The sequence below is a fragment of the Onychomys torridus genome, chromosome 16 (genome assembly GCF_903995425.1).
Source record: "Onychomys torridus chromosome 16, mOncTor1.1, whole genome shotgun sequence".
Lineage (NCBI taxonomy): Eukaryota > Metazoa > Chordata > Mammalia > Rodentia > Cricetidae > Onychomys > Onychomys torridus.
Genome location: NC_050458.1, coordinates 31,693,624 through 31,718,639, shown reverse-complemented (window position 1 = coordinate 31,718,639; position 25,016 = coordinate 31,693,624). Strand labels below are relative to the sequence as shown.

The 25,016-nt window shown below is 41.5% G+C and overlaps 1 protein-coding gene across 3 annotated transcripts in view; it reads left to right on the top strand.

Moving 5' to 3' along the window:
- Kcnq3 (potassium voltage-gated channel subfamily Q member 3) overlaps positions 1-24,589 on the top strand; it is a 308,826-nt gene extending 284,237 nt beyond the window's left edge. The window contains exons 10-15 of one of the 3 annotated variants that reach the window (XM_036208986.1): positions 5,450-5,652; positions 6,556-6,658; positions 9,094-9,225; positions 11,466-11,528; positions 13,965-14,049; positions 15,900-24,589. In XM_036208986.1, coding sequence (XP_036064879.1) covers positions 5,450-5,652; positions 6,556-6,658; positions 9,094-9,225; positions 11,466-11,528; positions 13,965-14,049; positions 15,900-16,634 — 1,321 coding nt within the window. In that variant the 3' untranslated portion in view covers positions 16,635-24,589. Of the gene's footprint in view, positions 1-5,449; positions 5,653-6,555; positions 6,659-9,093; positions 9,226-11,029; positions 11,164-11,465; positions 11,565-13,964; positions 14,050-15,899 lie in introns of those variants that run through there. The other 2 variants (XM_036208985.1, XM_036208987.1) reach the window with 2 other exon arrangements.
- The last annotated feature ends 427 nt before the right edge of the window (positions 24,590-25,016 follow it).

The following is a 25,016-nucleotide window of genomic DNA, read 5'->3' as shown; positions in this document are numbered from 1 at the left end:
TTGCACTGGTTGCTCTCAAAACCATCTGTGTCTTCTTCAGCTGTGAGTCTTCTGCTCACTGCCTTGCTGATTTCTCAGCCTGTGCTGCTTTGAACACCATCTTCCCGCTGCCTGGCCCATGACTACCCCACTACTGTCTGCTGTGTCCTTCTCTGGGTGACCAGCTCAGCCCACAACAAAAAGCCCCTAATGGGACCAAATGTAGCATCAACAGGGGAGTCAGCCCCCAGGGACTTACTCCTAGTGACTTGTTCAGGGAGGTCAAGCAACTTGCTTATATGGCCTGAGAGGCTGTTCCTGGGATAATCACAGTCATTAGTTTTAGCCCAATCATAGCCTTGCCTTGTCAGCACCTCTGTGACTCATGGCTTATGATATAAACTGTTTCAAACAGCCCTGGCTGAGCCTGAGCCTCGTTGTGTAGTTTTTTAAATACATCCGTGGACAGTTCAAGATGGCTGGCAGGAGCAGAAGGGTATTCTAGCTGGCTGTTTGACTGACAGTCCTTTTGCTCACAACAGCTAGGGGAGCTGGAGACAATACAATAGCTGCTAATTAGAGAATTGGATTGCCCCATCTCCCAGTCTGCTTTCTTACAGGAAAATGAATGTCAGAAGGAACGCTGACGATCAGAACTTAAATAATTAGTCATTAACAGTAAGAGTTATTTTAGCAGGTTTGAATATGTTTTAAAGTATCCCACACCAACTCAGTTCCCTAGGGAGATGTGGGCCCACTTTTTCCTTCTACAAAAGCAAACGCGATGAGATTGTACATAGTAGGAAGCTATCAGAATCAAGGTATAAGACTTGAGGTGGACATTTTTGAAATGGTAATATTCATTGTAACAACATACTGATGAAGATCCTGAAGCTTAGTAAGATTAAAAAAACAGCAGCAGAGAACCACACAGTGACTAGATTTTGAATCCATCTGCCTGGATCCCTTCAGATCTGTAGCCCTCCAGGTAGAAGAATTAGGTAGTAGTCACAGGAGTTAGAACTGACTCCTCTTCTTGGGTTCTGTGTGACTTCAAGCACCCCAACATGAACTCCCTGTGTCTCTATGTCATTGCCAATGAAGTGAGAGTCTTAGTAGTACTGACCTCCCAGGCTCGGTTGGGATGGGTCTGTTGCAGCTGAGGAGCATGTGCTCACTAGGGGTCAGTGCTTAGTAAGTGGCATACTACTCATGCACAAAAGCAGCTACATGGAGAGACAGATTATTAGGGGACCAACACAGGAAAGCATTTTCTCTTCACTTACATACTCTGTCTTAAGGGAAAAAAGAGGAAATGAAGGAAGGAAGAAAAAGAAAAGAAATAAAATGTAGAGTGTAACTGATGAAGATACTCAACCTTGATTTCTGGCCTCCATATGCACATATACATACTTGTATACATGTGCACACAACACACAAATGTATATGTGCACATATATCACGCATAATGAATGTTTTGCAAAAACTCTCCTTTGGTTGACAGCATATCCATCTACCCATTATTAATCCATTTATTCACTTATTCAGTGAATAAAAAGATTACCTTATGTACCAGGAACCATTTTAGCATCTGGAGATATAGCAACAAATAAGATAGACACAATCTCGATCTGTCTCCTTTAAGGATGCCTGTCAGAAGTCCTAAAGCTAGAGCACATGTGAAACTCTGTTTTGTATTTCTTCTCAGCAGCCAAGTCATGCCCTGCTTTAAAATGACCGTCATCATTCTCCCACATGTACATCCAGATACCAAAAATAGTTCCCCTCACACCTGTCCAGAATACACCAGGAAAGACGATTGCTAATTCTTCTCCACATGGTGTCCAAGCTCTGTCTCCTTGCCACTATCACCACCCTGTCCATACCATCATCATCTCTTGCCTGTGAGGTTTCAGTGCATTTCTTATCAACCTCTCAGTTTTATTCTTGTTTTCCTCTAATTCATTCTAATAATACAATCAGTTTATGACATTATCTTCTTGATCTGTCATAACCATATCAGAAGCACCTCCATGTTTAGGCTAGTCACTAGTTGTATACTCAGAAAGTTATCAGGAGCCTAGAACTCACAAGTGTTGAGCACATTTTTCTGAATTAGAAAAAATATTAGCTTCATTTTGCAGATGAACATGGTTCACTAAGCTAATGGCTTACCCAAGGTGAACTAGTAACTGATGAGCAGATTTGAACTGTTTTCTGTCATTCTGAAGTCTGCCCTCGTTCCATAATGTAACACACCCTCATTCTACTGAAGCTGTATGTATGATGGTAGCAAGAAAATCAATTCTTTATTCGTTCCTTCATTGAACAGCATAAAAATGCTTTTAGTACTAGTGACGTGTCAGCACTTGCTGATGTTGTATTTGCAAATGAACAATTTCGTCTCAGCTCCAAAGCTTGCCTCCTGGTTTATCAGTTTCAGCACCATCAGTAGGACAGATGATTCTCTGTTGTGGGTTCTGTCCTTTGTCTTGCTCTCTGTCCTTTGCCTCTATCTACAAGAGGCCAGTAGAGTTTTCCAAATTGTTGTTTAATCGAACTGTCTATAGATGCTGCCAATGACCTCTAAGAATATCTTATTTAACAGAAGAGTCAACAATGGGTCCAATTTTGAATGATGGTGACCAAACACCATGGATGAAAAAAATCTTGGCGCATGCTGAGGGAATATTGAATGGTGGATGTTACTCTGAACATCTGGATGTGCTGTAGTGTTATCCTGGAAGCTAATGCTCAGGCACCAGGCAAAGTTTCAGACAAGAGTAGTGATAATTCAGAAGAAGCGATAGAGGTTCTCCAGGCAGACATCAGAGCACATCAAGGATCTGAATGTCAGACAACTTTGTAGCATTAAACATGGCTAGAGTTCTCTGGATGCTATGATTGGAAGTAGGAACCCGGGGCATGTATCTGCCAAGAGACAACAATATTGGCTTTACTTTTCCATCCCCAGTTCATCTATTTTCAGTTTTTCAAATCCAGGTGTGGATATTATTTGTCTGCACTTAATAAATCGGGGACTCTTGCTTTCCAGGGGAAACTGCTGTCAGCAGCTTCTCCACTGTACTCTAATAACAGGGCCTGTATTATGCACTGGGAGTCCATATGGAGAAGGACAGAGATGAGTTTTGAGTTTCAGTCACCAACTTTGGCTTGCATTTCATTATCCTTTGGGGTCTTGGATTTCAGGCAACCCAATTAAGAAGTAAGCTGAGCATCCACTTTGCTGGAGGAAGAATTCTGTAAGCCTCTTAGGTGTGGGGGCTGAGGCTTCTGTGCCAATGTATCTGCATTCCTAAGACAGTCTAAAGTGTAATCTGTGACCAGTGGGCTGTTAAATAAAACGTGGCCAAAGTAATTCAGACTCTTAAGATTAGCAGTGAAGCATCTGAATTCCAGGAAAATGAATCCTGAATCTCAGAACTGCTTGAGTAAGAGGGTCTTCTCATTATCCTTCTGGTGTTCAGAGGTCATGCTGAAATGTCAAGGCAGGACAAAGTGGTTGTCATTAATTTTGTCCTTATTTAGTTTATCTGTAATTAGGATCTTCACATTTTAGATTTTACCCAGGCAGAATGAGTTTTGAGACAAGCATTAAGTAAATACAAAATGCTATATAAATCCCCTAAGCTCATACCACTTTGTATAATTTTTTTTTTTTTAAATGAAACACAAAACCCTGCCTTTGTGCCCCAGGGAATTACATTGATCCTTTCTACACATGTCATCAGCCTTCTCCTGCTTCTACGGGAAGAGGATTATTTTCTAAGATAGTGATGACAGCCAGAGCTTAGTGGAGGCTTCCTGTATCATAGATGGGGATAAGCACTTTCCATGCATTATCACATTTAACATATAATAAGCCCTGTGAATGCAAGTATAAGGTCACCATCTTGCACGTAAGGAATCTGTCAATCAGAAAAATGAAGTTATATATCCTGGGCCCATCATATGGATTATCGAGATGTCTCCACACAGCCTAGTTTTGTCCTGAAATTCATGCCTGAAGTATGCTAGCTATCCAGAAGCGCCAAGTAGGGGCTGTTCCTACTCTGTGACTTTGTGGCACAAACTGAGATGGAAATACACAGACTTCATAAAATGTGTCAAACGTCAAACAGAGTAAAATACATGTCTTTGGAGGACAGAGTACTTAATTTCCAAGAGGGCATGTTTAGCCATAGTTTTAAATGACATGTAATAATGAGGTTGACTGAGATGGCAAGAGAGGGCACTGGCAAGCAAGAGGACTTATGCATCTTGGGGAGTGGAATGTAGAGCAGAACACATATGCACTGATGACTTGCATTTGATCTCCAGAACCTATGTTGTAGAAAGAGAGAGCTAAATTCCTTCAAGTTATCCTCAGACCTCCAAGTGTACACAGCAGCACACAACACACATAACATAAATAAATGTAAAATAGTTAATGGAATGGACAGTTAGGAAAGAAACATTGTATTGAAACAATGCTTATGAAATGCATTGTTGAGATGGAGTCAAACAAGAGATTTTCTGTAGTGAACTTTATGGCATACATAACTGGTGTCAGGTTGCATGCTCTCATGACATTGGATCAGGGATGAGTTTGTTACCTGCATTAATAATGGAAAATGGTACTAAATTTTGATTGGAAGTTAGTAATTTAAAAGTGTAGTTTTCCCACCAAAGCTCATGAACCCACTAGGTTCTATCGAGGAGTCTGTTTGTGGAAAGCAGGCTAAAGGTCTCTGCTTTATGTAGTTTATGTCATTCTCTTATGTATGATTGGTGGCTGATGAGAATTGTGCCCATCCCTATTTGGATAATATGAAATGGTAAGGAGAAAAGGGAAGTTGTTGATACAGAGAAGAGCATGAAGAAAGAAGAAATTTTGTTGTATATGACTATACATTAGTAGCTCAATCTTGTCCATTCCAAGAAACTGCAGAAAATATTGAACCCTATAGATGCTGTGTCTTTTTCCTATACATGCATGCTAAGATAAAGTTTAATCAATTAAGTATTGTAAAGACTAATAAAGATAACCAGCAAACAATTAGGAAAACATACTCTCAGTAAGTGAACATACCCCCTACTCTCACTTTACTCCCCCTACCCAACTACAGTGTTGTTTTTAGATTGGTTCCCTGAAGGTCCTTGAAACCACTTTGGTAAAGGATAGTACTGTATCTCTTACCCCTGGTTTAGGTTCCATAGACACACAGGTAGAACTCTGGGGACGTTGGAAATTTGCTCAAGATGTCATGAGTAGTAAAAATTCTGAGCTAGAATTAAGATGTGAGCCACTCCTCACCCCCATCCCACCCCATCTGCTGCAGCAGGTTAGCTCCCTAGGCGCACAGTTCCCTGCATCCTCAGGAGAGAATGTGAGTCTTTACGGAGGGCTGGGAAGTTACGAGAACCTGCACTGAAGGAGGAAAATTGTTCACTTTTGCTTATTTTGTAGCCAAAAGCTGGGTCTCTTGGATCGGGTTCGCCTTTCTAATCCTCGTGGTAGCAATACTAAAGGAAAGCTATTTACCCCTCTGAATGTAGATGCCATAGAAGAAAGCCCTTCTAAAGAACCAAAGCCCGTTGGCTTAAACAATAAAGAGCGCTTCCGCACCGCCTTCCGCATGAAAGCCTACGCTTTCTGGCAGAGTTCTGAAGGTAATGTCCTGCTCTCTCAGCTTCTCCATGTCCTCTCCCGGTCCTCCCTTCTCCTTCCTCACCTTTCCTTCTCTCTTCTGAAGAGCTCCTGCCTCCCCAAGGCAGTCTCTCTCATCCTTCCTTCAAGCTTCACACCTCCCTTGATTTGTGTCTCGGATGCGTCAGTGACATGGTGCGTGACTCATCAGTGAGGACACTGCCCAATGAGCTAGGCTAGAATCACCTCTGTGCTCCAGCTCAAACCTTTCCAAGGAGCCTTAGGACCTGCACTGTGGCTGGAAAGGGAAGCCATGATGAAAGCAACTAGAAGGATGCAGAGAGGCAGGTGCAAAACCATCTGGGAAGAGACACACCATCACCCCCCGGGATGAAGAAGAGGGATCAGAAAAAAATACCCTGGGTGTTAAGTGCTAGAGGGGCAATGGCCTCGGGCACTTCTGTCACAAAACAGAAGAGAAAACGAGGAGGAAAATATCATCCTTGGTGGCTGAAGCCACCAAGCCCTGAGACTCATCATATTGTTCCTTCCTCTGTAAAACCTCCAAGGTGTAGAAGGCTCCGAAAGTGACCTCCTAAGGTCACAAGCAGGGATAATGACAGGACAAGAATTCTAACTCAGATGTGTGAGAGTCAGAGGACCACACCTGTGGTTTTTGCTGCTCATGTGATCACCTGCACCTGCAGTGCTCACCAGAACTACCTGCTGAGTTCTGACCTACTCAAACTTCTGTACCACACAGTGGGGATGCTAAGGATGGATAAATGGTATCGCAACTGAGGACCACAGTGTGGGAATAAAGATGAGGGGTGACTAATATACATACTGAATATTCTGGTTCCACAGTGGTCTCTGATATTTTCCATTTATGATGGACTAAATTAACATATATTTCCCCCTCACAGATGCTGGGACAGGCGATCCCATGGCAGAAGACAGGGGCTATGGGAATGACTTCCTCATTGAAGACATGATCCCCACCCTAAAGGCTGCCATCCGAGCTGTCAGGTAATAACATCTCTCCCCCCTATACACACACATACATTTTTCAGGCCCCAACTACATCTCCATAGGACACAGCTAGTAAATTGCCCTTGGAGCTTGGGAAGGAGACAGGAGCCTCTTCCTGGTCACCTTGAGCCAGGTCCTATGGCTACTTCATACTCTATGGTACTGTGTACCTTGAGTACAATGATTCTTCTTTAGACAGTTGTCACAGGGATGCCTGTTTGGAAACAGTGTTGCTTTAAACCTCCTGACAGCACATCCATCCAGGATACCTCTTTCTGTCTTTAACCAGCACTTACTATACAGGGTGTCAGAAGGGCAACGTAACGGCATGAAGCTTTCCCTGAACATTCACCTAAGTCATTTAGTATGGCTTTTCTTCTGCCTGTATCCATCCATCTATTCTTTTTAATCAGCATTTTAACAGGATAACAAATTATAGACAATTTTATATGATAAAGAGACCATAATATGCTCTAGTGTGCTTCAGAATTGTTCTCAAATAAAATATAGCAGGATATGGATGTGCTCTCACTTTAATGGGTAGCAGAAATTAGTTACAATATTTTCAGCAAGATTTCCAATGCAGTAGACCAGGGAGCACAATAGTTTTGTAAGATGTGGATTCCAGCAAAGGCTTTGGTGTGGTCCTCACCAACATGTATGATATGACAGGAAGGCAGTTAGGTAAATACATCTATTGCATTTCTTGCAGACTGATCAGTCTCATTCAAAGAAAACCAGTTGGTCAAACTGCTCCAGAGGGGGCTCTACTGAGCTATCCCATGCTCCTATCTCTGTACACCAATTTGTACCATTTTTTCGGATGCCTTAATTCATGAAATGATAACTCCTTTTCGGTGATGGCTGCATCACATCACAGACCAGAAAACAGACAGATCAGGGATAAATCTATATATACATCTTGGAGTGCCATCCCAACCAGCATCTTAGGTTTTGTGGTCCCTAGGTCTTTGTCTCAAGATTCAGCATTGCCATCACACAGCATAAGTGAGGGAGCATGGGCTGAATTCCATTAGAACATTCTGTTCAAATGCAGGCAACAGGCGGAGTTGACCTTTTGCCGCCATTCAGTGTCTCCACTACAAGTGAAGCTAAGTAAAGGATGGGTATAAATTCTGAGTCATTGTGAATAAATTGATCAATATGCTCAAATTGTCTCCAGAAGTTACAGCCATGGTTTAAGATAAAATGTACTTGAATTGTGTCATTCAAGAGACATGTGCCAATGGGAACTGGAATGGCCTGGCATGGGCAGGACCTCCTGACACCATGAGTGACTGACTCCAAGCTTAGACTGGCACTACGCACAGAAATATGGAGTCCTCAAAAGACAGTGGCTTTTAAGAGTGGCATTATTGATTTTCAGGAAGGAGGAGGTGAAGGTGACCCCATGTTATAATGAACCTGTACAAATTCACAGAACAGAGCCTTTCTAAGGAGCCCAAAGCAAAAGAATTAGAAACATGGTTCTGGTTTGATTTGGTTTGTTACTTTGTTTGTTTGTGGATTTTGAGACTGTGTCTCATGCACACCTCAAGCTCACTATATAGTTGAGGATGACCTTGAGCTCTTGACCTTTCTGCCTCTACTCTTAAGTGCTAGGACATAGAACACTATGCTTAGGTACTGTTTTGACTTGAAAGTAGAATGTCCAGGCATTTGCAGACCTGGGCCCCAGCAAGTGATACTGTTTTGAAGGTTGGCATGGGTCTAGCTAGGAAAAGTTAAGATAATAGTATAGGGATGGCACTTCAAGATTTATAGATTTATCTCTGCTCTGTCTGGAGCTCTCGGTTTTCTGTTCCGTGATGTGACACAACCACCTTAGGGTTTAGATGGTACCAATTAGATCTGTTTCCTCTTCCACACCTTCCCCACCAACCATTCACATAAAACTAGGAGTGAAAATAAACCGTTCCTTCCGAAGTCGTTTCTGTCAGTTATTCTGACACAACTGAATTGAGAAACTTAACAAGCAGTTATTGGAGAGGACAAGCATCAGCCATAAAAAGCAGTGTGGCAGTGACAGCAACCAAGAGCTTTGTTGACACGCACGCCTGGCTCTGATCTAGCTCTGACATCCTGACCTAGGAGACATGGCATTCTCTCTGCAAGTTGACTAGAAGACTGGTCATAAAACATGACACTTAGTGTCGCTTATGTGATGAATGTTCAACAGCTCTTCAAAAGTTGTCATTACTTCAGTTTTGTAGTTATTCAAATGATGGAAGGAGTGGCAGTAGCCAGTCTAATTGATGCAAAGGGACAGAACCTGAACCCAAGGCCAGCACTCTGCCATCTAGGAGCTTTCCCTTCCTTCTTCTCTCCCCGCTGCCTCTGGTGTTTGCTAGACGTGCATTCTGGTGTCTTTCACTGTCTGCCCATGGTGAACAAATGCCTCTGTCTTACAGAATTCTACAATTCCGTCTGTATAAAAAAAAATTCAAGGAGACTTTGAGGCCTTATGACGTGAAAGATGTGATTGAGCAGTACTCTGCAGGACATCTTGACATGCTTTCCAGGATAAAGTACCTTCAGACAAGGTAACACATTCAGATGGGAAGGGCCTATGGTCTCTCAGCTACTGGGGAATCCAAGTCAGATGACCATAGAGTTTTAAGAGACAAGTATTCAGAAGTAATCCAAAATACAGCAGAGAAACTTCAACAACAGACATGCCCATCAAGCATTGTAGATGTATGGGCCAACAAGCTTTACTCTCAGACTCAGGCTTGGTAAGGTATAGAGAGTAATGGGACCATGGTGACCACAGGCTTCTTTCCCTTCTAAAGGTGATGATTGTTACTATGTTCTGTTTAGTCCAGTTTTTCAAAGCTGCAGAAAAGCCCTGAGACATTGCCATGGCCAGCATCAGCTCCCTGAAGGGCTTAATGGAGAAAAGAAGATGTGTATATGTCCAACTAGTTCCTGACTGTGGTGCTTTGGATAACTATAAAACTCGGATCATCTAGACAGCTCAGCTAATTCATTCTAAGTGTAAAATTTCAACCACACATTAAAATTTTAAGTGTTTTACATAATAGTGAGAATATGGAAAAATTGAAACCATTTAGGGAGATTTAAAAAAATACTACATTTTTATTGAGCTCCTAGGTATACTTTGCATATATGTATCTTGTCCATTAGGAACCTATAAGGTGCTTATCACATACAAGTATCCTAATTATTATGGGGGAAACCAAAGCTGTGAAGGCGGAAGATTAACCACAAATTGCCCAGTCAAGAAACTGAAAACACAACATAAATATATGTATGTCAAGGATGATATTATCACAAGACTACAAGATGAACTCTGCCTGGATTCGGCAATCATATTAACCAATGTGCCGTGTATGTGTATGTGTGTGTGTGTGTGTGTGTGTGTGTGTGTTAACACAAAAATGAACATGTTCAGAAATACACATGGCATGTGTGATGTAATTCCCTCATAGGAGAGGCCTGAAAAGAAACTGACACAATTCATGTTGACTTGGGCTTCTGCCTTCTCATCGAATTCATGTTCCTCTACTGGAGGGTCCTCCAGACTTAGTTGGAACACTGCACCAATGAGGCTTTTGGTAGCAGTATTAGCTTGCAAGTATTTTTATCCATGACTGTCCTTTGTCCCGCACATAGTAGTAAATAGCAAAAATCAGGGTTCAATGCCTACTGACCAAATTTGTGATGTATAAACAAATTTTGAGTCCTCCATGCTATCAACTCTGTAAGTACGGCTGTCTGAGAGACAGAGGGAGACAGTGTGCTGCCAACAACAGGCAAGACTCCAAAAAATATTAGGCAGTTTTAGTGTTTACAGAATAGACAGTTGCACTGTCATGATTTTTGATAGTTATCAAGAAAATGTGTTTCTGGAGATTGTGGCTAGAGTTTGCCTGCCAAGATGAAGAACTGTGTAATCCCCACCATGTGTATACTTCAGTGGCCCAGACAGAAAGGAGGGTTGATGCCTTGAGTGTCTGTTGGAAACAAAACTGAGTTGACAGAGGAAAATGTGACCCAAGACTATTTCTAAATGCATCTTAGTGGTCATCCTGACAACCCCACCTCTGTCCCTGCCCCACAGCATGATGGACAGCAACTTTCTGTTGAGCTGGTGTTTTGTACAGAAATGGAAGCACGGTGCCAGAGTTAGGGTTAAGCCATCCTTCCATGCATAGCATCCCGTGGTCTGTGCAACTCAAAATGGATCCTGGAGTCTGACAGCAAAACTTCCCTAATTAGGTAGCATGGGGATAGATAAAAGAGCTAGAAGATTAGATAGGCTTGCAACGTAGATGTGGCATTTGCGGTAAGGAATAACTCATAGCCCTCTCCCCAACTCTGCAGATTATCTCCCTTTGGTACCCTGGGGATGAGAAGATGCTCTTGCACCCCCAGACTGAAGAAGATATCGATGTCCTGGCCAGCAATTTCTCTCCTTTTCTTCCCACTCCTCTGACTTTCCTCCCTTTTCTTATATATTCCAGACACACATTTGAATTAAGAAATGTAAGAATGCTGGGGGCTGGAGAGATGGCTCAGTGGTAAAGAGCACTGGATGCTCTTCCGGAGGTCCTGAGTTCAATTCCCAGCAACTACATGACTCACAACCATCTGTAATGAGATCTGACCCCCTCTTCTAGCCTGTTGGCATACATGCAGGCAGAACACTGTATACATAATCTAGATAAATCTTAAAAATAAAGAATGTTCTCACAACAACAAAGCTTTGTGTCATCTAATCTATCCTTGTTTGTTTTTTTTTCTCTTCTTCTTCTTTCAGAATAGATATGATTTTCACCCCTGGACCTCCATCCACTCCAAAACATAAGAAGTCTCAGAAAGGGTCAGCATTTACCTACCCATCCCAGCAGTCTCCAAGGTGGGGCATGTGGTTGTGGACTGATGGAATGTTGAGCACAAGGCCTGTGCAGTATAACTACCCCCCCAATCCCAGCCTGGGTCCTTTATGTGGGGGAAGTTGCCCTCCCCCAAAGTGAAATGAACAGAGAGTGGGAAGGCTGGCTCAGGTTGTGGCCATTTGAAAATGCTCTGTACAGGTGACTTCCTGCCCCTATTCCAAGAACACATATACTTACTTCTACAGTTTTTAGGGTAGAAAATAACCAGTGTTCTGGCTATAAGACAGGAAGAAACTCATGAGTTTTGTAGAAACAGAGAAAGTATCTGGTGTTAGCAGAGCGTATGCACTCTTGGTCAGCTCATTTGCTTTCTCCTGCACAGTACCCTGAGGGTCAACTGATATCCCTTCCAAGTCAAAATGAGAAGGTGTTCAGATGCCAGGACCCCCAACAGCACTGTAAAACAGAGAATGCTCACTCCAAAAAAATACTTTAAATTTTTGAACAAGTATTGTCCTTTTTAAAGTCCATTGTTTGCATTTGCACCTCTTTGTTCCAAAGCATCTTTAAGGGAAGCAAGACAAGTGAGTAAAGAACTACTGTGCGCATTCTTCTTAGGAGGAAGAGCATTGGTGGGCTGAAAGAAGGCATCTACTCTTCAGCCTTAGGCTTGCCATGAGATAAGGAATACTGGACCTGGGGCTCTGACCCTTCTAGTGGGAATAACTGTTACTATGCTCTGCTGTAGCCAATGTTAACAAAGAGCCCTGTTTTCATATAATCCATTTTCAAAGTAAATATCTTTTAGAGAGGTCTACTTTTTTTTTCAACACAGGGTTTCTCTGTATAACAGACTCCTGGCTGTCCTAGGACATGCTTTATAGATGAGGCTGGTCTTGAACTCACAGAGATCTTTCTGCCTCTGCCTCTGCCTCTGCCTCTGCCTCTGCCTCTGCCTCTGCCTCCCGAGTGCTAGGATTAAAGGCTTGTACCACCCATGCCCGGCAAGAGTTCCACTCTTATAAATTTTTATTTATTTTACTTCAATTGACTAGTTAATTAACTTGGAGGCTTTGTATTGGTTTGATTTTTGTTTCTGAGACAGTGTCTCACTACATAGCCTAGGCTGGTCTAAAATCCATGCCAGTCCTTCTTTGGGATTGCAGGCATGCAAAACTACATCCAACTAACAATGTCCTCATTTTTGAGATGGTACTTGGGGATGTTTTAAGACTTTTTCAGAATCTAGTCTGGTAGTACACATAGTACACACCTGTAATTCCAGCACTTGAAAAATGAATACAGAAAAGATCTTGAGTTTGAGAGCACCCTGAGGTATAGAGGATATCCATCTCAAAATAGACAAATTAATAAAACATACTGTAAAATAGCACTATGTGGACCATTTCCTATGAATTCTCCCAGGTAATGCTCTAGCAGGCCTCCAAGGCAGGCACTTTATCACACCCATATTATACATACTAAGTGACACTAAGAGATATTAACTCCTGAAGTCACACAACTAATAAGAGAAAGTGTCTGGGTTTGACAGACTCTGTAACTATGAGCAACTGTGGAGCTTATCTTAGTATTTGTAATGTAAGCAAAAATTTGCCCAGAAAATAGGTAAAAGGACACTCAAAACTCTAATTTCCCCATGTTAGCTAATGGCTTTTAATTAAATATCAAATTGAACATACCTATGCAGGCCGAATAAAACACTGGCAGGCTGGATGTAGCATGAAGCCACTAATTTTTGAAACTTGCCTTAGCTGAAGACTGTTCAGACGAAGACGTAACTTAGTAAAGGCAAAAGCTTAGAAAAGGGAAAGAAAATCAACTGTCAGGAGAAACTCAAATGGATTTCAACAACAGCAAGATTCTCCAAAACATCTCATCTCCACATAGTGTAAACATATCGGAATAAACAAGAATTTAGGCAGCTCATAATTGTACATAAAGAGAAAATACAGCATCATTCCAGCATTGTTTTCCAGATTCAGCAGGTGTTTGGAATTCTTAACAAAATGGACCAGATGAAATGTGTATGCCTATTCCATAGAATTTCAGAGAAGAGACAATTCCTTCTTCATCCCCACAGGGTAAAAGCTCTGAGATTGAAAGGTAAAAGAATTTAAATTTAAAGGAATAGACAATCTAGGCATTGTTAGATAGTTGATAAACTCCAATACAAAGCAAAGCCTCCTTCACCACAGCTTCCTATCTGTTTTCACATCCTCCCGCAGGGAAGGTAAGCATACAATCAGCAGTCCTGACTAAGTGTGTCAAAATAACCTCCTCTGGGCTTTGTCAGCATGTATGAGAACCATGGTCGAATGTGCATGGTCTTCCAGTTTAGAATGACCTTGCACAGTCAGAACGGATGCAATGAACTTATGGAGTTGTTGGCTTTTCCTTAGGAATGAACCATATGTAGCCAGGGCAGCCACATCAGAAACTGAAGACCAAAGCATGATGGGAAAGTTTGTAAAAGTAGAAAGACAGGTAAGCTTCACCAAAAAAAGAAAGCATGTAAACTTCTTTTCTTTCTTTTTTTTTTAGATTCATTTATTATGTTATGTGTAGAAACGTTTTTGCCTGCATATATGTGTATGCATCACGCACATGACTGATTCCTGTAGAGGTCCCTGGAACTGGAGTTCTGGATGGTTATGAGCCACCATGTGGGTGTTGGGACGCAAACCCAGGTTGTCTGCAAGAACAATGATTGGATGATTGCTCTTAATTGCTGAGCCATCCTTCCAGCTCCATAGTACTTATTTTCAGATTCCATTTTTTCATATGGAGATAAGGCATTAGAAATATCACCTACCACTACAAGAAAAAAAAAAAGAAAGATATGGAAATGAATTCCCTAGTTTCACTTTTACTGGCTGGGTGATCACCTGCAGGTTAATTACTGTTTTGAGCCTCAGATTTGCTTGTCTGACACACAGGGTATTAAATACATCATAAAGTTGCTATACGGATTAAATTGTTTACAATACATGTAATTACTGACACATGTGAATTACCTAGAATGTTAGCTAGTGTACAGTGACTAGTCAACATATAGATGGTCAAAGCTGTCCAGATGCTTCATGATAGTCCCTTAACTGATGTCACTTCTGTACCCATAGTTTCACATTCCTTTCTGTTGCCTTTTGCTCTAGTTCCATTCTGTGGGTGACCTTCATGAGAAGGCCTAGCAGGGAGCTAAGTTATGTGTAAGGGCCATTTAGGATACAAAGAGAGGTTCACTCAATAGACCCCATGTAGCTCTGTAGTCCACTAGGTAAATGGCTCTATTAGTACCCTTCAGGACTCATGTGGATCCTTTTATCCATCACCCAAATCTAGACCCATGTAGAGGAAATAGAAGCAAAGCTCAATGATTGGTCTGTTGCTTCTTACTTTTAAATTTTAATTTATAATCCTTGTTCTCCTATTTCATAACTCTGTGACCTTTCACAAGTTGTTATCTCTCTAGTCACTGAGTCATCACCTGTGAAATACACATCCCAATAGCATTCACATTGTAAGGAGGTAAAAATTAAGTAAAGTGCATAAAATAAAGTCCCATAGCTGGTGCCTACGTGTCCCTTCTAACCATGGCTCAGATATACCTTATCTGTGACCTGTCCTGAGTCTCACAACCCCATCCATCCAATAAGGTTCTTTATTTACCTGATTTAGCGAACTGTAGGGTATCTGAGGGGGACTATCACACACAAAGGTGTACAGACTTGTGCAAACACCCAAATATTAATTGTCAGGGAAGGAACATCTCTATCACACACAGATGTGCACAAAGTTGTACAGTTGTGCTCACAAATACTCAAACTGAAGAATGCCATGACCAACACAGAAGCAGCTTCTATCATTTTCTGAGGGCCCCTATTGGGTCTCTAGGTCTGTAAAACTCCATTAATACTAACACTGTCCTCTAGAGCTTATGTCACCAGGTATTAATAACAGATGCTAACAACCTCCCTATATGCTTGCATATAAGGAACATCTCAAAAAAAAAACAAACAAACAAGGACCCCACTCCTTGACTAAAATTTTATCATCTCCTCCAGGAGGATAATGGAAGCCTGTAACACTTATTTTTAAGCTGTCTGTGGGTTTCTAATCTTTGACTCCAGGGGAAGTCCTTGCCTGTGTATTTCTAGATAAATGTTACTAGGTATATGGGACCTCCTAGCAGAAGGCTGGGAGGCAGTTAGAGTTGCTGCTATTACTAAGACTTGCAGAAGCTCCCTTCTGAGAAGCAATGGTATAGTGACTGTGACTCTCACCCACCCCACCCCCCATCCCGAGGAGCAGTGATTCCAGGTGCTTATATTTTCCAGGTTCATGACATGGGGAAGAAACTGGACTTCCTTGTGGACATGCACATGCAGCATATGGAGCGCCTACAGGTACATGTTACAGAGTACTACCCAACTAAGGGGGCCTCCTCCCCAGCGGAAGGGGAGAAGAAAGAGGACAACAGGTACTCTGATTTGAAAACCATCATCTGCAACTACGCAGAGACAGGCCCCCCAGACCCACCCTACAGCTTCCACCAGGTGCCCATCGACAGAGTCGGCCCCTATGGGTTTTTTTCACATGAGCCTGTGAACCTGACCCGAGGGGTACCCAGTTCTACAAAGGCTCAGGCCACCCTTCCCTCCTCGGGAAGTACATATGCAGAGAGGCCCACAGTTCTGCCCATCTTGACTCTTCTGGACTCCTGTGTGAGCTACCACTCCCAGACAGAATCGCAAGGCCCCTATTCGGACCACATCCCACCCTGCCAGAGACGCAGCATCACCAGGGACAGCGACACACCTCTGTCCCTCATGTCCGTCAACCACGAGGAGCTGGAGCGGTCTCCAAGTGGCTTCAGTATCTCCCAGGACAGAGATGATTATATGTTTGGCCCCAATGGGGGATCAAGCTGGATGAGGGAGAAGAGGTACCTGGCTGAGGGGGAGACGGACACAGACACAGACCCCTTCACGCCTAGTGGTTCCATGCCTATGTCATCCACTGGGGATGGCATTTCAGATTCCATATGGACCCCTTCCAACAAGCCTACTTAGAAGGGGTCACTGGCTGACTCCTGATACTGTAGACAGACTTTGTACAGCTCACTTACTCTCACACCTAGCACTCACAATGGTGTAAGTGGCTGTGTCAGGCGCATGCATGTGCGCAGTGCCCCCCACCTGCAAGCGGGGGCTTCTCACAGCCTTCCTCCCTCCTGTGTCACTGCAACAGAGTCACTTCCTTTTCAGCATGGTTTGCATGACTTGACACTATATAAACGGCACTGTTAGTCTCTTCTAGATACACATTAATCTCCTCTTCTTACTCTTAATCATGATTGAACAAGTACAGGGAGACTTATTGATGAGCTGTGCTATTTGTTTGGTTGGCTGGTTTGGGTTTTAATTTGGATAAACTGGGAGCACAATTTAAGTTATTTCTAGGCTCACTTCCCCTTTGTATAAAATGCTCCAGTTAATCAACTGTTTTCTAAAGCAAGGGAATAATTTTCTCAGCCAAAACATACTGCATTCCAACAAGGCTGTCTATTGAGCAAACAGGAGGACCGGAACAAGACAGTCAATCAATACCCAAAGCCAAGATTTTCAAAAGTATTTCATTAATGGAAGGCTGGAAAAATTATTTAAAAGCTCCCAAGGGGGACTTGGTCTACTGTTGTTCAGTACTGTGCCTCAGTTTACTCATCTGTAAGATGTTGGTGATCCAAAATATAACATTGTATGTGTTATGGATTGGTGAGGAGAAATCTTACACACATGCCACCAACACAAAAAATAGTTCCCAATTTATGTAGCCAAAGATAATGAAATTTACCAGAAGTGGGGTGTCCCTCTAGGCAGGAGCTATATTTGGTGTCTTTAAAATAAGATTCCAACTCACTCATCTGCCTGTACTTGAATCCTAATTGGAAATTAGAATCAAGAGCAATTATCTTCCCAAGTCCTCTATTTAAAAGTTGGAAACTTGGGCACAAGTCAAGTGACATTCCTTGAGACACTTGGTTGTCACGTGGAGAGTAAGGACTCAAAGCCTCCACCTGGCTCCCTGCTTGCCCAAGTTTCCCCTCACACTATCCCATTTGCACATTGGGATCCAGAAATCATGCCAAGACACCAGCGCTCTTTGTCTATGGGTTATAACCTCCACTCTTTATTCAAAATGAGGAGGATGTCTGCTTTGACTGCAAAGCATGCTCACTTGGTGTTTTGCAAGTGGGATCCAGAGTGGGGAATACAAACTAGTTATGAATATACAAGTAGGAAGAATTCCCAGAATCACCCACATTTACTCCCCCAGATTTTCTCAGTGAAAATACTAGAACCATAAAAAAATCATAAGAGATGCTGAAGTGTCAGCCAACAGCCTGGAAATCCCTGCCCTGCTGCAGAAGGATTGATGTTAAGCACAAGCCACCCTGTGGCCTCTTGGGAAATATTGCTACTTGCAGAAAACCTCTGATGAATAAGGTTGGACTTTGGCTACTCTTGCTAGATCACAATGCCACAGTATTAGTGTCTTTTGTTTTCTCTAAACACTGGTTTTAAATGATTGCCATGATGACCATCAAGGTGATAGAAATACCCTAAGTATGTGTCTATATGCAACTGCTGCCAATGCTGTTGCTGTGTTTTCAAGATCCATAGATACCATGGCAGACATCTGGTTGATGGTTTCATAAATTCCTAATGTTAGTCTTCTGCCCTGTGTTGGCTAAAGATTTCTCAGCAATTGGTTTCTTTCAACCCACATGCCAATTGGTCCTGTATGAAGGGCTGAGAATAAGTAATGATGAAATCTTGTCCCATGACAATTGGCACTTAAATCCAAAGCGTGCAATTCCGTAAGTGATGACAAGCACTGTGGATGGTAGTAGAATAGCCTTCGTGGATGGTATCATGGGTGAATATATGGATAATGACTATTAAGTCCAAGGCAGGTAATCTATTAATACAATCACACACATTGGATGTAAAGTCTTCCCTTATGGTTTTCAAATTGACTTTCTGGCAATCTGAAAGACAGGCTGCGGACCTGTTCCCCCAGTCCTTTCAGTATAACCTCAGTGGTGCCATGGGACTATAAGAAAACTTATACTTCCTCCTAAGGACTTGGTTCTTGAATCTGACTTTCCTAGAATTTTTTCACCAGAAATAGCTGTGCTATGTAGCACCTAACATGTGCTATCCTTCTTTATGTGCATGAGTTATTGGAGGGGTGGAAATTAGAAAACAATATGCACCACATGGTTTTTCCTAACATATTAACATTCTTTCAGAACTTCCTGGCATCAGTATGTTACATATGGCTGCATTTCTTCAGTAGTTCATTGGAGATCTTGGTCAAGAATTCTTTGAACTGGAGCTTGCATTGTTTTCCAAGCAAGCTGTAAGTGAGCAGTCTTGTTGTCCTGATGATGAAAAATCAGAGGGGCAGGTATTAGTGTTGTGTTGATTATCGACTTCGTAGATGCTTAGCCAGTTGTCTGCATCAGATAGGCACAACCAAATACATATTGTGTAAAGGACTAGTCCTAAGAGCTTAAGAGCTGACCTTTCCCATCTAAGAAAACAAAGAAAGATGATCTGGAGTCCTTCTGCTGTAATATTCTTTGGAAGAATTCTAGACTAGCAAACCAAACCTACTCATCTGAACCTAGTCACCATGGCTAGCACTGAGGATGCAGAAGTTCTAGTCCTGGGGTTGAAATGGCAGTGTGTGTCCCATAAAGATCTCTTGTAAATCAAGACAAAAGACTCCAAGGACAGAATGATCCAGAAGAATTGGATAACATGTACCCAGTAGCTCTGTAGCTTGCTTAGGAAGTCTCAGCAGTTTTGGCAGAAATACTGACAAATTAATTCCCTCACAAAAACTGAGAATAGTTTTCTCAGGTAAAAGGATGATCTCATTATATACATTTGGCTGCCATGTTTTAAAATTCAATATATTTAAATTCTTAAGAAGTAGGGCTGGAGATATAATTCAGTGGTAGAGTACTTGCCTAACATACAGAAAGTTCTGGCTTTGATCCTTAGCATAGCACAACACAACACACACACACACACACACACACACACACACGCACACACACGCACGCACATGCACATTAGGGAGACATATTTTAGCAAGACAAAAATGAATAAGAAGAATCAATTTATAAATGCTAATTAAAAATTAATTCTATTAGGCTGAATAAAAGTGAATTTAAGTGTAAGTTTTGACTATTAAATATTATACAGATAAATACTAAAACTATATAAAAACTGGAATTGAGGAAGGGAGAAAAAGAAAATATTGAATTGAGAAAGCTCTCTTCAATAACTATTTTTAAAACTTAGAATTCAGACTTACTAGATATGACCTTGATGTTTTAAAATCTTATTTTTATGAAGAAGTAAATAGAGAACACCAAAGTGTATAGGTAAACTAAACTAACCAACAATTATGCATCTTATGTCATTTCTGTACAAACCGTTCCTAGATGTTGTAGCTCAAGAGTAAGCACCATTAGAAAACAAACCATGACAGAATCTACTCACAATTTGCCAAAATCATTCTTATTAGTCTATGCTACTCTAAGATGTAATAACAAAGCATTCATTTGGTTATTCATTTAGCAAGATTTACTAGGTAACACTGAACACCAAGGATTGTTCGACAGAAATTGGGAGACCAGACAGCCGAATTCTGCTATAAGACAGCTGGTGGTTTCAACTATAAATGATCCTTTTATCCTCTTCCTACCTGATTGGTAGCTGCAGAGAACTGTCTGCCAAAAGGAATGCTTCCCAGAGAGAGAACTGGAAGTTCAATGCAGAAGAAAGTAGGAGCAACAGCATAAATCAAAATGACCAGGATCCTGTCACCTCAGGGATGGCGACGTTCATTGAATGGGGATTTTTCATTTGAGTTCATTGTTCTGGACTCCATAACGTGAAATAAGTGACATAAGCACATGGGAGGGTTCTTGGAGGAACTAGCTTTCTCAGTTATATTCCCGCCTCTATGGAGGCGTGACGAATACCTGGGGCATCTGTTTCACCCTATTGACCAAAAAGGGCCTGGTACAGGTTGTGGCACAACATCTATTTGAAAAGAAGGAAATCACTCTGCCCATGGGAACCTGCAGAGCAACGTCTTTGGAAGAAAGAGAAGAAAGGATCTCAGAAGTCAACTCTACTTTTGATAAGGCTGCCAGATAGAGCCTGAGTCCCACAATCCATTGCTACCCCAGCTGCTGCTGTATGAAATAAACACTCTTTGGTTCTCATGAATATGTACCCAAGTCATCCAGGACCACAAAGATTTCCTTTGCTTTGGAGTTTTGGGCTATCCTTAAGAATTTATCTTCAGTTGTCTTCAAAAGCATGCTATTTCCAGCGTGAACTTTAACCTACATATGCTTTCTGCATCCAAAAAAAAAAAAAAAAAAAATTGAAAGTCTCACGCTGCTTTTACCCAATTCAAAACTGAGACATCTATACCCTAAACTGGGCAGCAGGTAGCAGCTCAGGAGTTCTCAGCTTTAGAAATGTTAAGGACCAGAATACCTATGAAGTTTTCATAGTTTTTGAAACCATGGAGTGAATGACAGTGTCAAACAAATGAAAGGGATATTGAGATGACTTGTATAAAAATTTTAGTTTTGGGATGTTCAAAACTACTTCATTTCGTTGTAAATTTCAAGTGAGACAATCAACTATGTATAAAGCCCTTAGTACAGTGACTGGTCCATACCCAAACTGTTAATGATTACTTATGTCTGTTTTTACAGTATGTATAGACTCCATAACATTGATTAGTGAGTGATATTACCTATGGACTCTTAAGTTTACACCAGAAAATATTTTTTAGGAAAAAAACTGGTGAAAATATAATCCAAATTGTAGCATGATAAAACTAGGCATTTTTTTCAGTTGCTCTTTAACCATGTCTGCAACATGATTTTTTTCCCCATCAACATGTGGGAGATAAGGAATATTGAAAGGAGCATTCAGAATGCTGGTTCTCGGTGGCTAGGTGGTGAAAGTTCTATTAAACAGTGCCAGATGTAGCAATGTTCTCTTAAAAATTTACTTATAGGAGTTATAGTCAAAGAAAACTAATTTAATATGAAAGGAAAGTCAACTGTGGCATGAAGGCTACCAGTAGTACCCTTTCTGTGACCGGGACATCCTCAGGAAGAGGGCCAAAACTTGTTCAGATTCTTCCTTGTGGGTGTGATCTCAGCCTTCAGCAGCCTCAACTTCAGTATGTCTCTAGGATCAGATATAGTTCCACAGAATTGAGGAGACACAATTTCACAGATTCTAAAATGTGCAGAACAAGACCTTAGTCACTCATATTTTTTTTTAGGGCAGAATATAAAGACTCAGAGAATAGGAGTGTTAATCAGGTCTCGTGATGATTAAAATAATGATCAAGTAGAGTGAACCTAGATCTCAGGTCTCCTGACCCCTGGTCTAGATGTTGACCCCAGAAGATAAATGAAATTTTCCTCCCTCCCTTGAGAAACAGCTGAACCAGAAATACTTTTTGAGAGCCTCACCCTATAGGGCTGATGCACTCTAGTCTTAAGGATATCCCTTCTGATTATCTCATCATAAAAGGGCCCAGAGATGAGTACAGTAATGTAAAGACAGAAAACCAACCTTTTAACCATATTCATGACCACTGTCCACCCTTATGACTATTCTTGCTCTGTCTCTTATTGTGCCAAGATTGGACACAAGATTGGTCCATCCTTTGGACTCATTCAACTCTACTCACACCTTGGGTTGCATCCTCAGATATAGGTCCACTGAATGAGACTTCTCTATAGATTTGATTTAAGTGGGCCTTATTTCTTTAGGAATCTGACTTGCCACACACTTCCAGTTCTACCAGAGGTGACTCTGTGTACTGGAATATCTGGGTTTTGTTTGAGCATGCCTGGTTCTTCTCACTTTACCCTAGGGGAACCCATGCTTGCCATTTCATAGACAGATACTCTGGACTTTTGCCAAAAGCTGTCTAGAATTAGTTCTGCTTAAAAACATATCATGTCCGTGTAACTGTGATAACACTTTCGGGAATAAACTGGCATTCATGACTCCTGTGCAGGTCTCTAGAGTTTCCACCTGGGCTGTGCTTACATTTGCCAGAATTTGACAGTGTTCCCCAAAAAATCTTTATGAAACCCTTTAAGATAGGATGTGTTAGCGATCCTGGGTTGGCTGATGCAAAAGCTCCTGAAAGAATCAAAGAGCAAAGTGACACTTTATAGGATGGCTTTTATTGACTGAATTATTTTAAAGATTATCATCCTGCCTGAGTCTTTTTTTTTCTCTGAACGAGATTTAAGTAAGTGCCAGGAAAGAATAGTAACTTTTAACATAGTTAAAAAGAAAACACAAACACACTGATCTATGTAACCCAAGAACAGCTGAAGTTAATTAGCCACACCTAGCCTAGTACTTAGGAATATTGGAAACCTAAGAGTTACGAAAATAAGAGAAAGTTTGGTTTCAATGCTCTGATCTCCAACTCTGTCTACAAGTTTGAGGTCTTGGGATAGGAGAACAGCTCCCCCAAAGTTGTCCTTAGGAGTTGCAGGCATGAAACGTAGTTGTCTACATTGCCTACATGCTGCATCCTTAACGCAAGCTCACTTGAGGGCTGTCATTGGCTGCACAGAAATTGAAGCTGAGAGAAAGACAGCTGCCTGGATGTCACATATTACAACAGAAAGAGCTTGGATTATACACAAAGCCATTGACCTCAAAAGCTTATCCTATCCCTGCCCCTACATCAATTTCTCCCAGGCAGTAGAACTATTCCCCAGTCAGGCTTCATGGTCCCTAAGAAGACATTTACTTCCTCTGTGCAGTCAGATTTCTGGTGAAATGATCACAGGCCCACCCATGTTCCAGAGAGAAGGGTGACTTTTTCAGCTGTCCCCTGCTATTCAGCAGGTCCTTTGAATGTTTTCACAATCTAGCTGTCAGAGGCAGAAAGTGATGCCACATAAATTATTCACAGAGTTCACATTGGAGTCCATTAGCCCTTGGAGTTTGGTGGCCACAGATGTTCCCACAAACACCCTTTGTTCTCTGTCCCCACAGATCCTCTGTCACTATGTTTATCTGAATGAGTTCAAAAGTGCCCCAGCCTCAGTCGACTCCCATTTTGTGCCTCTAGACTGCATATTTATTTTAGGGCTTTGAAATATTGTGCAGACACAAATGAGCCTTTAAAACATGTTCTCTGGAAGGCCAAAAGGGCAGATCAATTATGTCTCCATTTCTCAATAATAAGAGAACAGGAATCTGCATGGACACCAAATGGGTCTCCTAACTAGGCCATTCTTTACCCTTCTGAATCCAGTTCTAGGGATGGGAGATCAGCTCCAACCTTTGGCCCTCCCTGAGGGCTAAGTAGAAGATTTGGACAGCCCTTCAATCAAATAGCAGATGTAAGCTGTTAGAGAGAGAACCTGGGCCAGGTTCTGAAAAGCCAACTTAGGACGGATGCACATTATCAGATTTGCCAATCCTTGCTGTTTTAAAAAGAAAAAAAAAATCCCTCTTTTGCTTCAGATGGGCTTCTTTTCCTAATGTAGCAGTGATGGATAACACCTACTGTGGAAGAACAAATTGAGGTTTCCAGTGATGTGAACCACTGTATTTGATTTTAGGTTGTATTTTCTTTCACCCCTTTTTATGGCATAGAATTCTGGTGCCTTGCTCCCTGGATTTGTCTCCGTGCTATGAGTAGGCTCTCCACATTCTGGCTTACACGGGAACACAACTATTCCACAAGTGCCCTTTAGTGCTCTTTATAATATGGTTTCCTGTAATTTTTAAACTGTATGTGTAATTTATATTCTGGCTCTGTCCAATATTTGACAACTTTAATAGGTTGATTTCCATATATATTATGCAAACAATTCTTACCTGATTTTTTTATGTTCTATCTCAAAATCAATAAAGATTGCACCACTTATTAATAAGTATATGTTTCAATGATTTTGTGAGAAATGCTTCAGAGTGGCTCTTTGGGGTTGTATTCCTAAGCATCAAAGGCACTGGTTGGTGGTACAGGAAAACCCTACACAAAGATTTATTTCTTGTCCAAATGAAAGTCCATTGTAGACTTTCTTAATGCTTAAGAGTCATGCAAAAATTTAGGGTACTTCTAGCATGGAATAAACCCAGTTCTTTCCAACCACCAAGCCCACCCGGAAAAGGAGAAAATGGAAAAGTCATACCATCCTCTAACAGCCCTGGATTCAGTGACTGGTCCTTTCTAGTCACATTTTCATTGGCCAGACTTTGTCACATGGTATTGACGAGCCTGAAAGGGATTTGGGGATTTGTAGTCTTCAGTAGAGCTCATCATGAGGAACTACTCCTAGAAATGACTAGTTATAAATA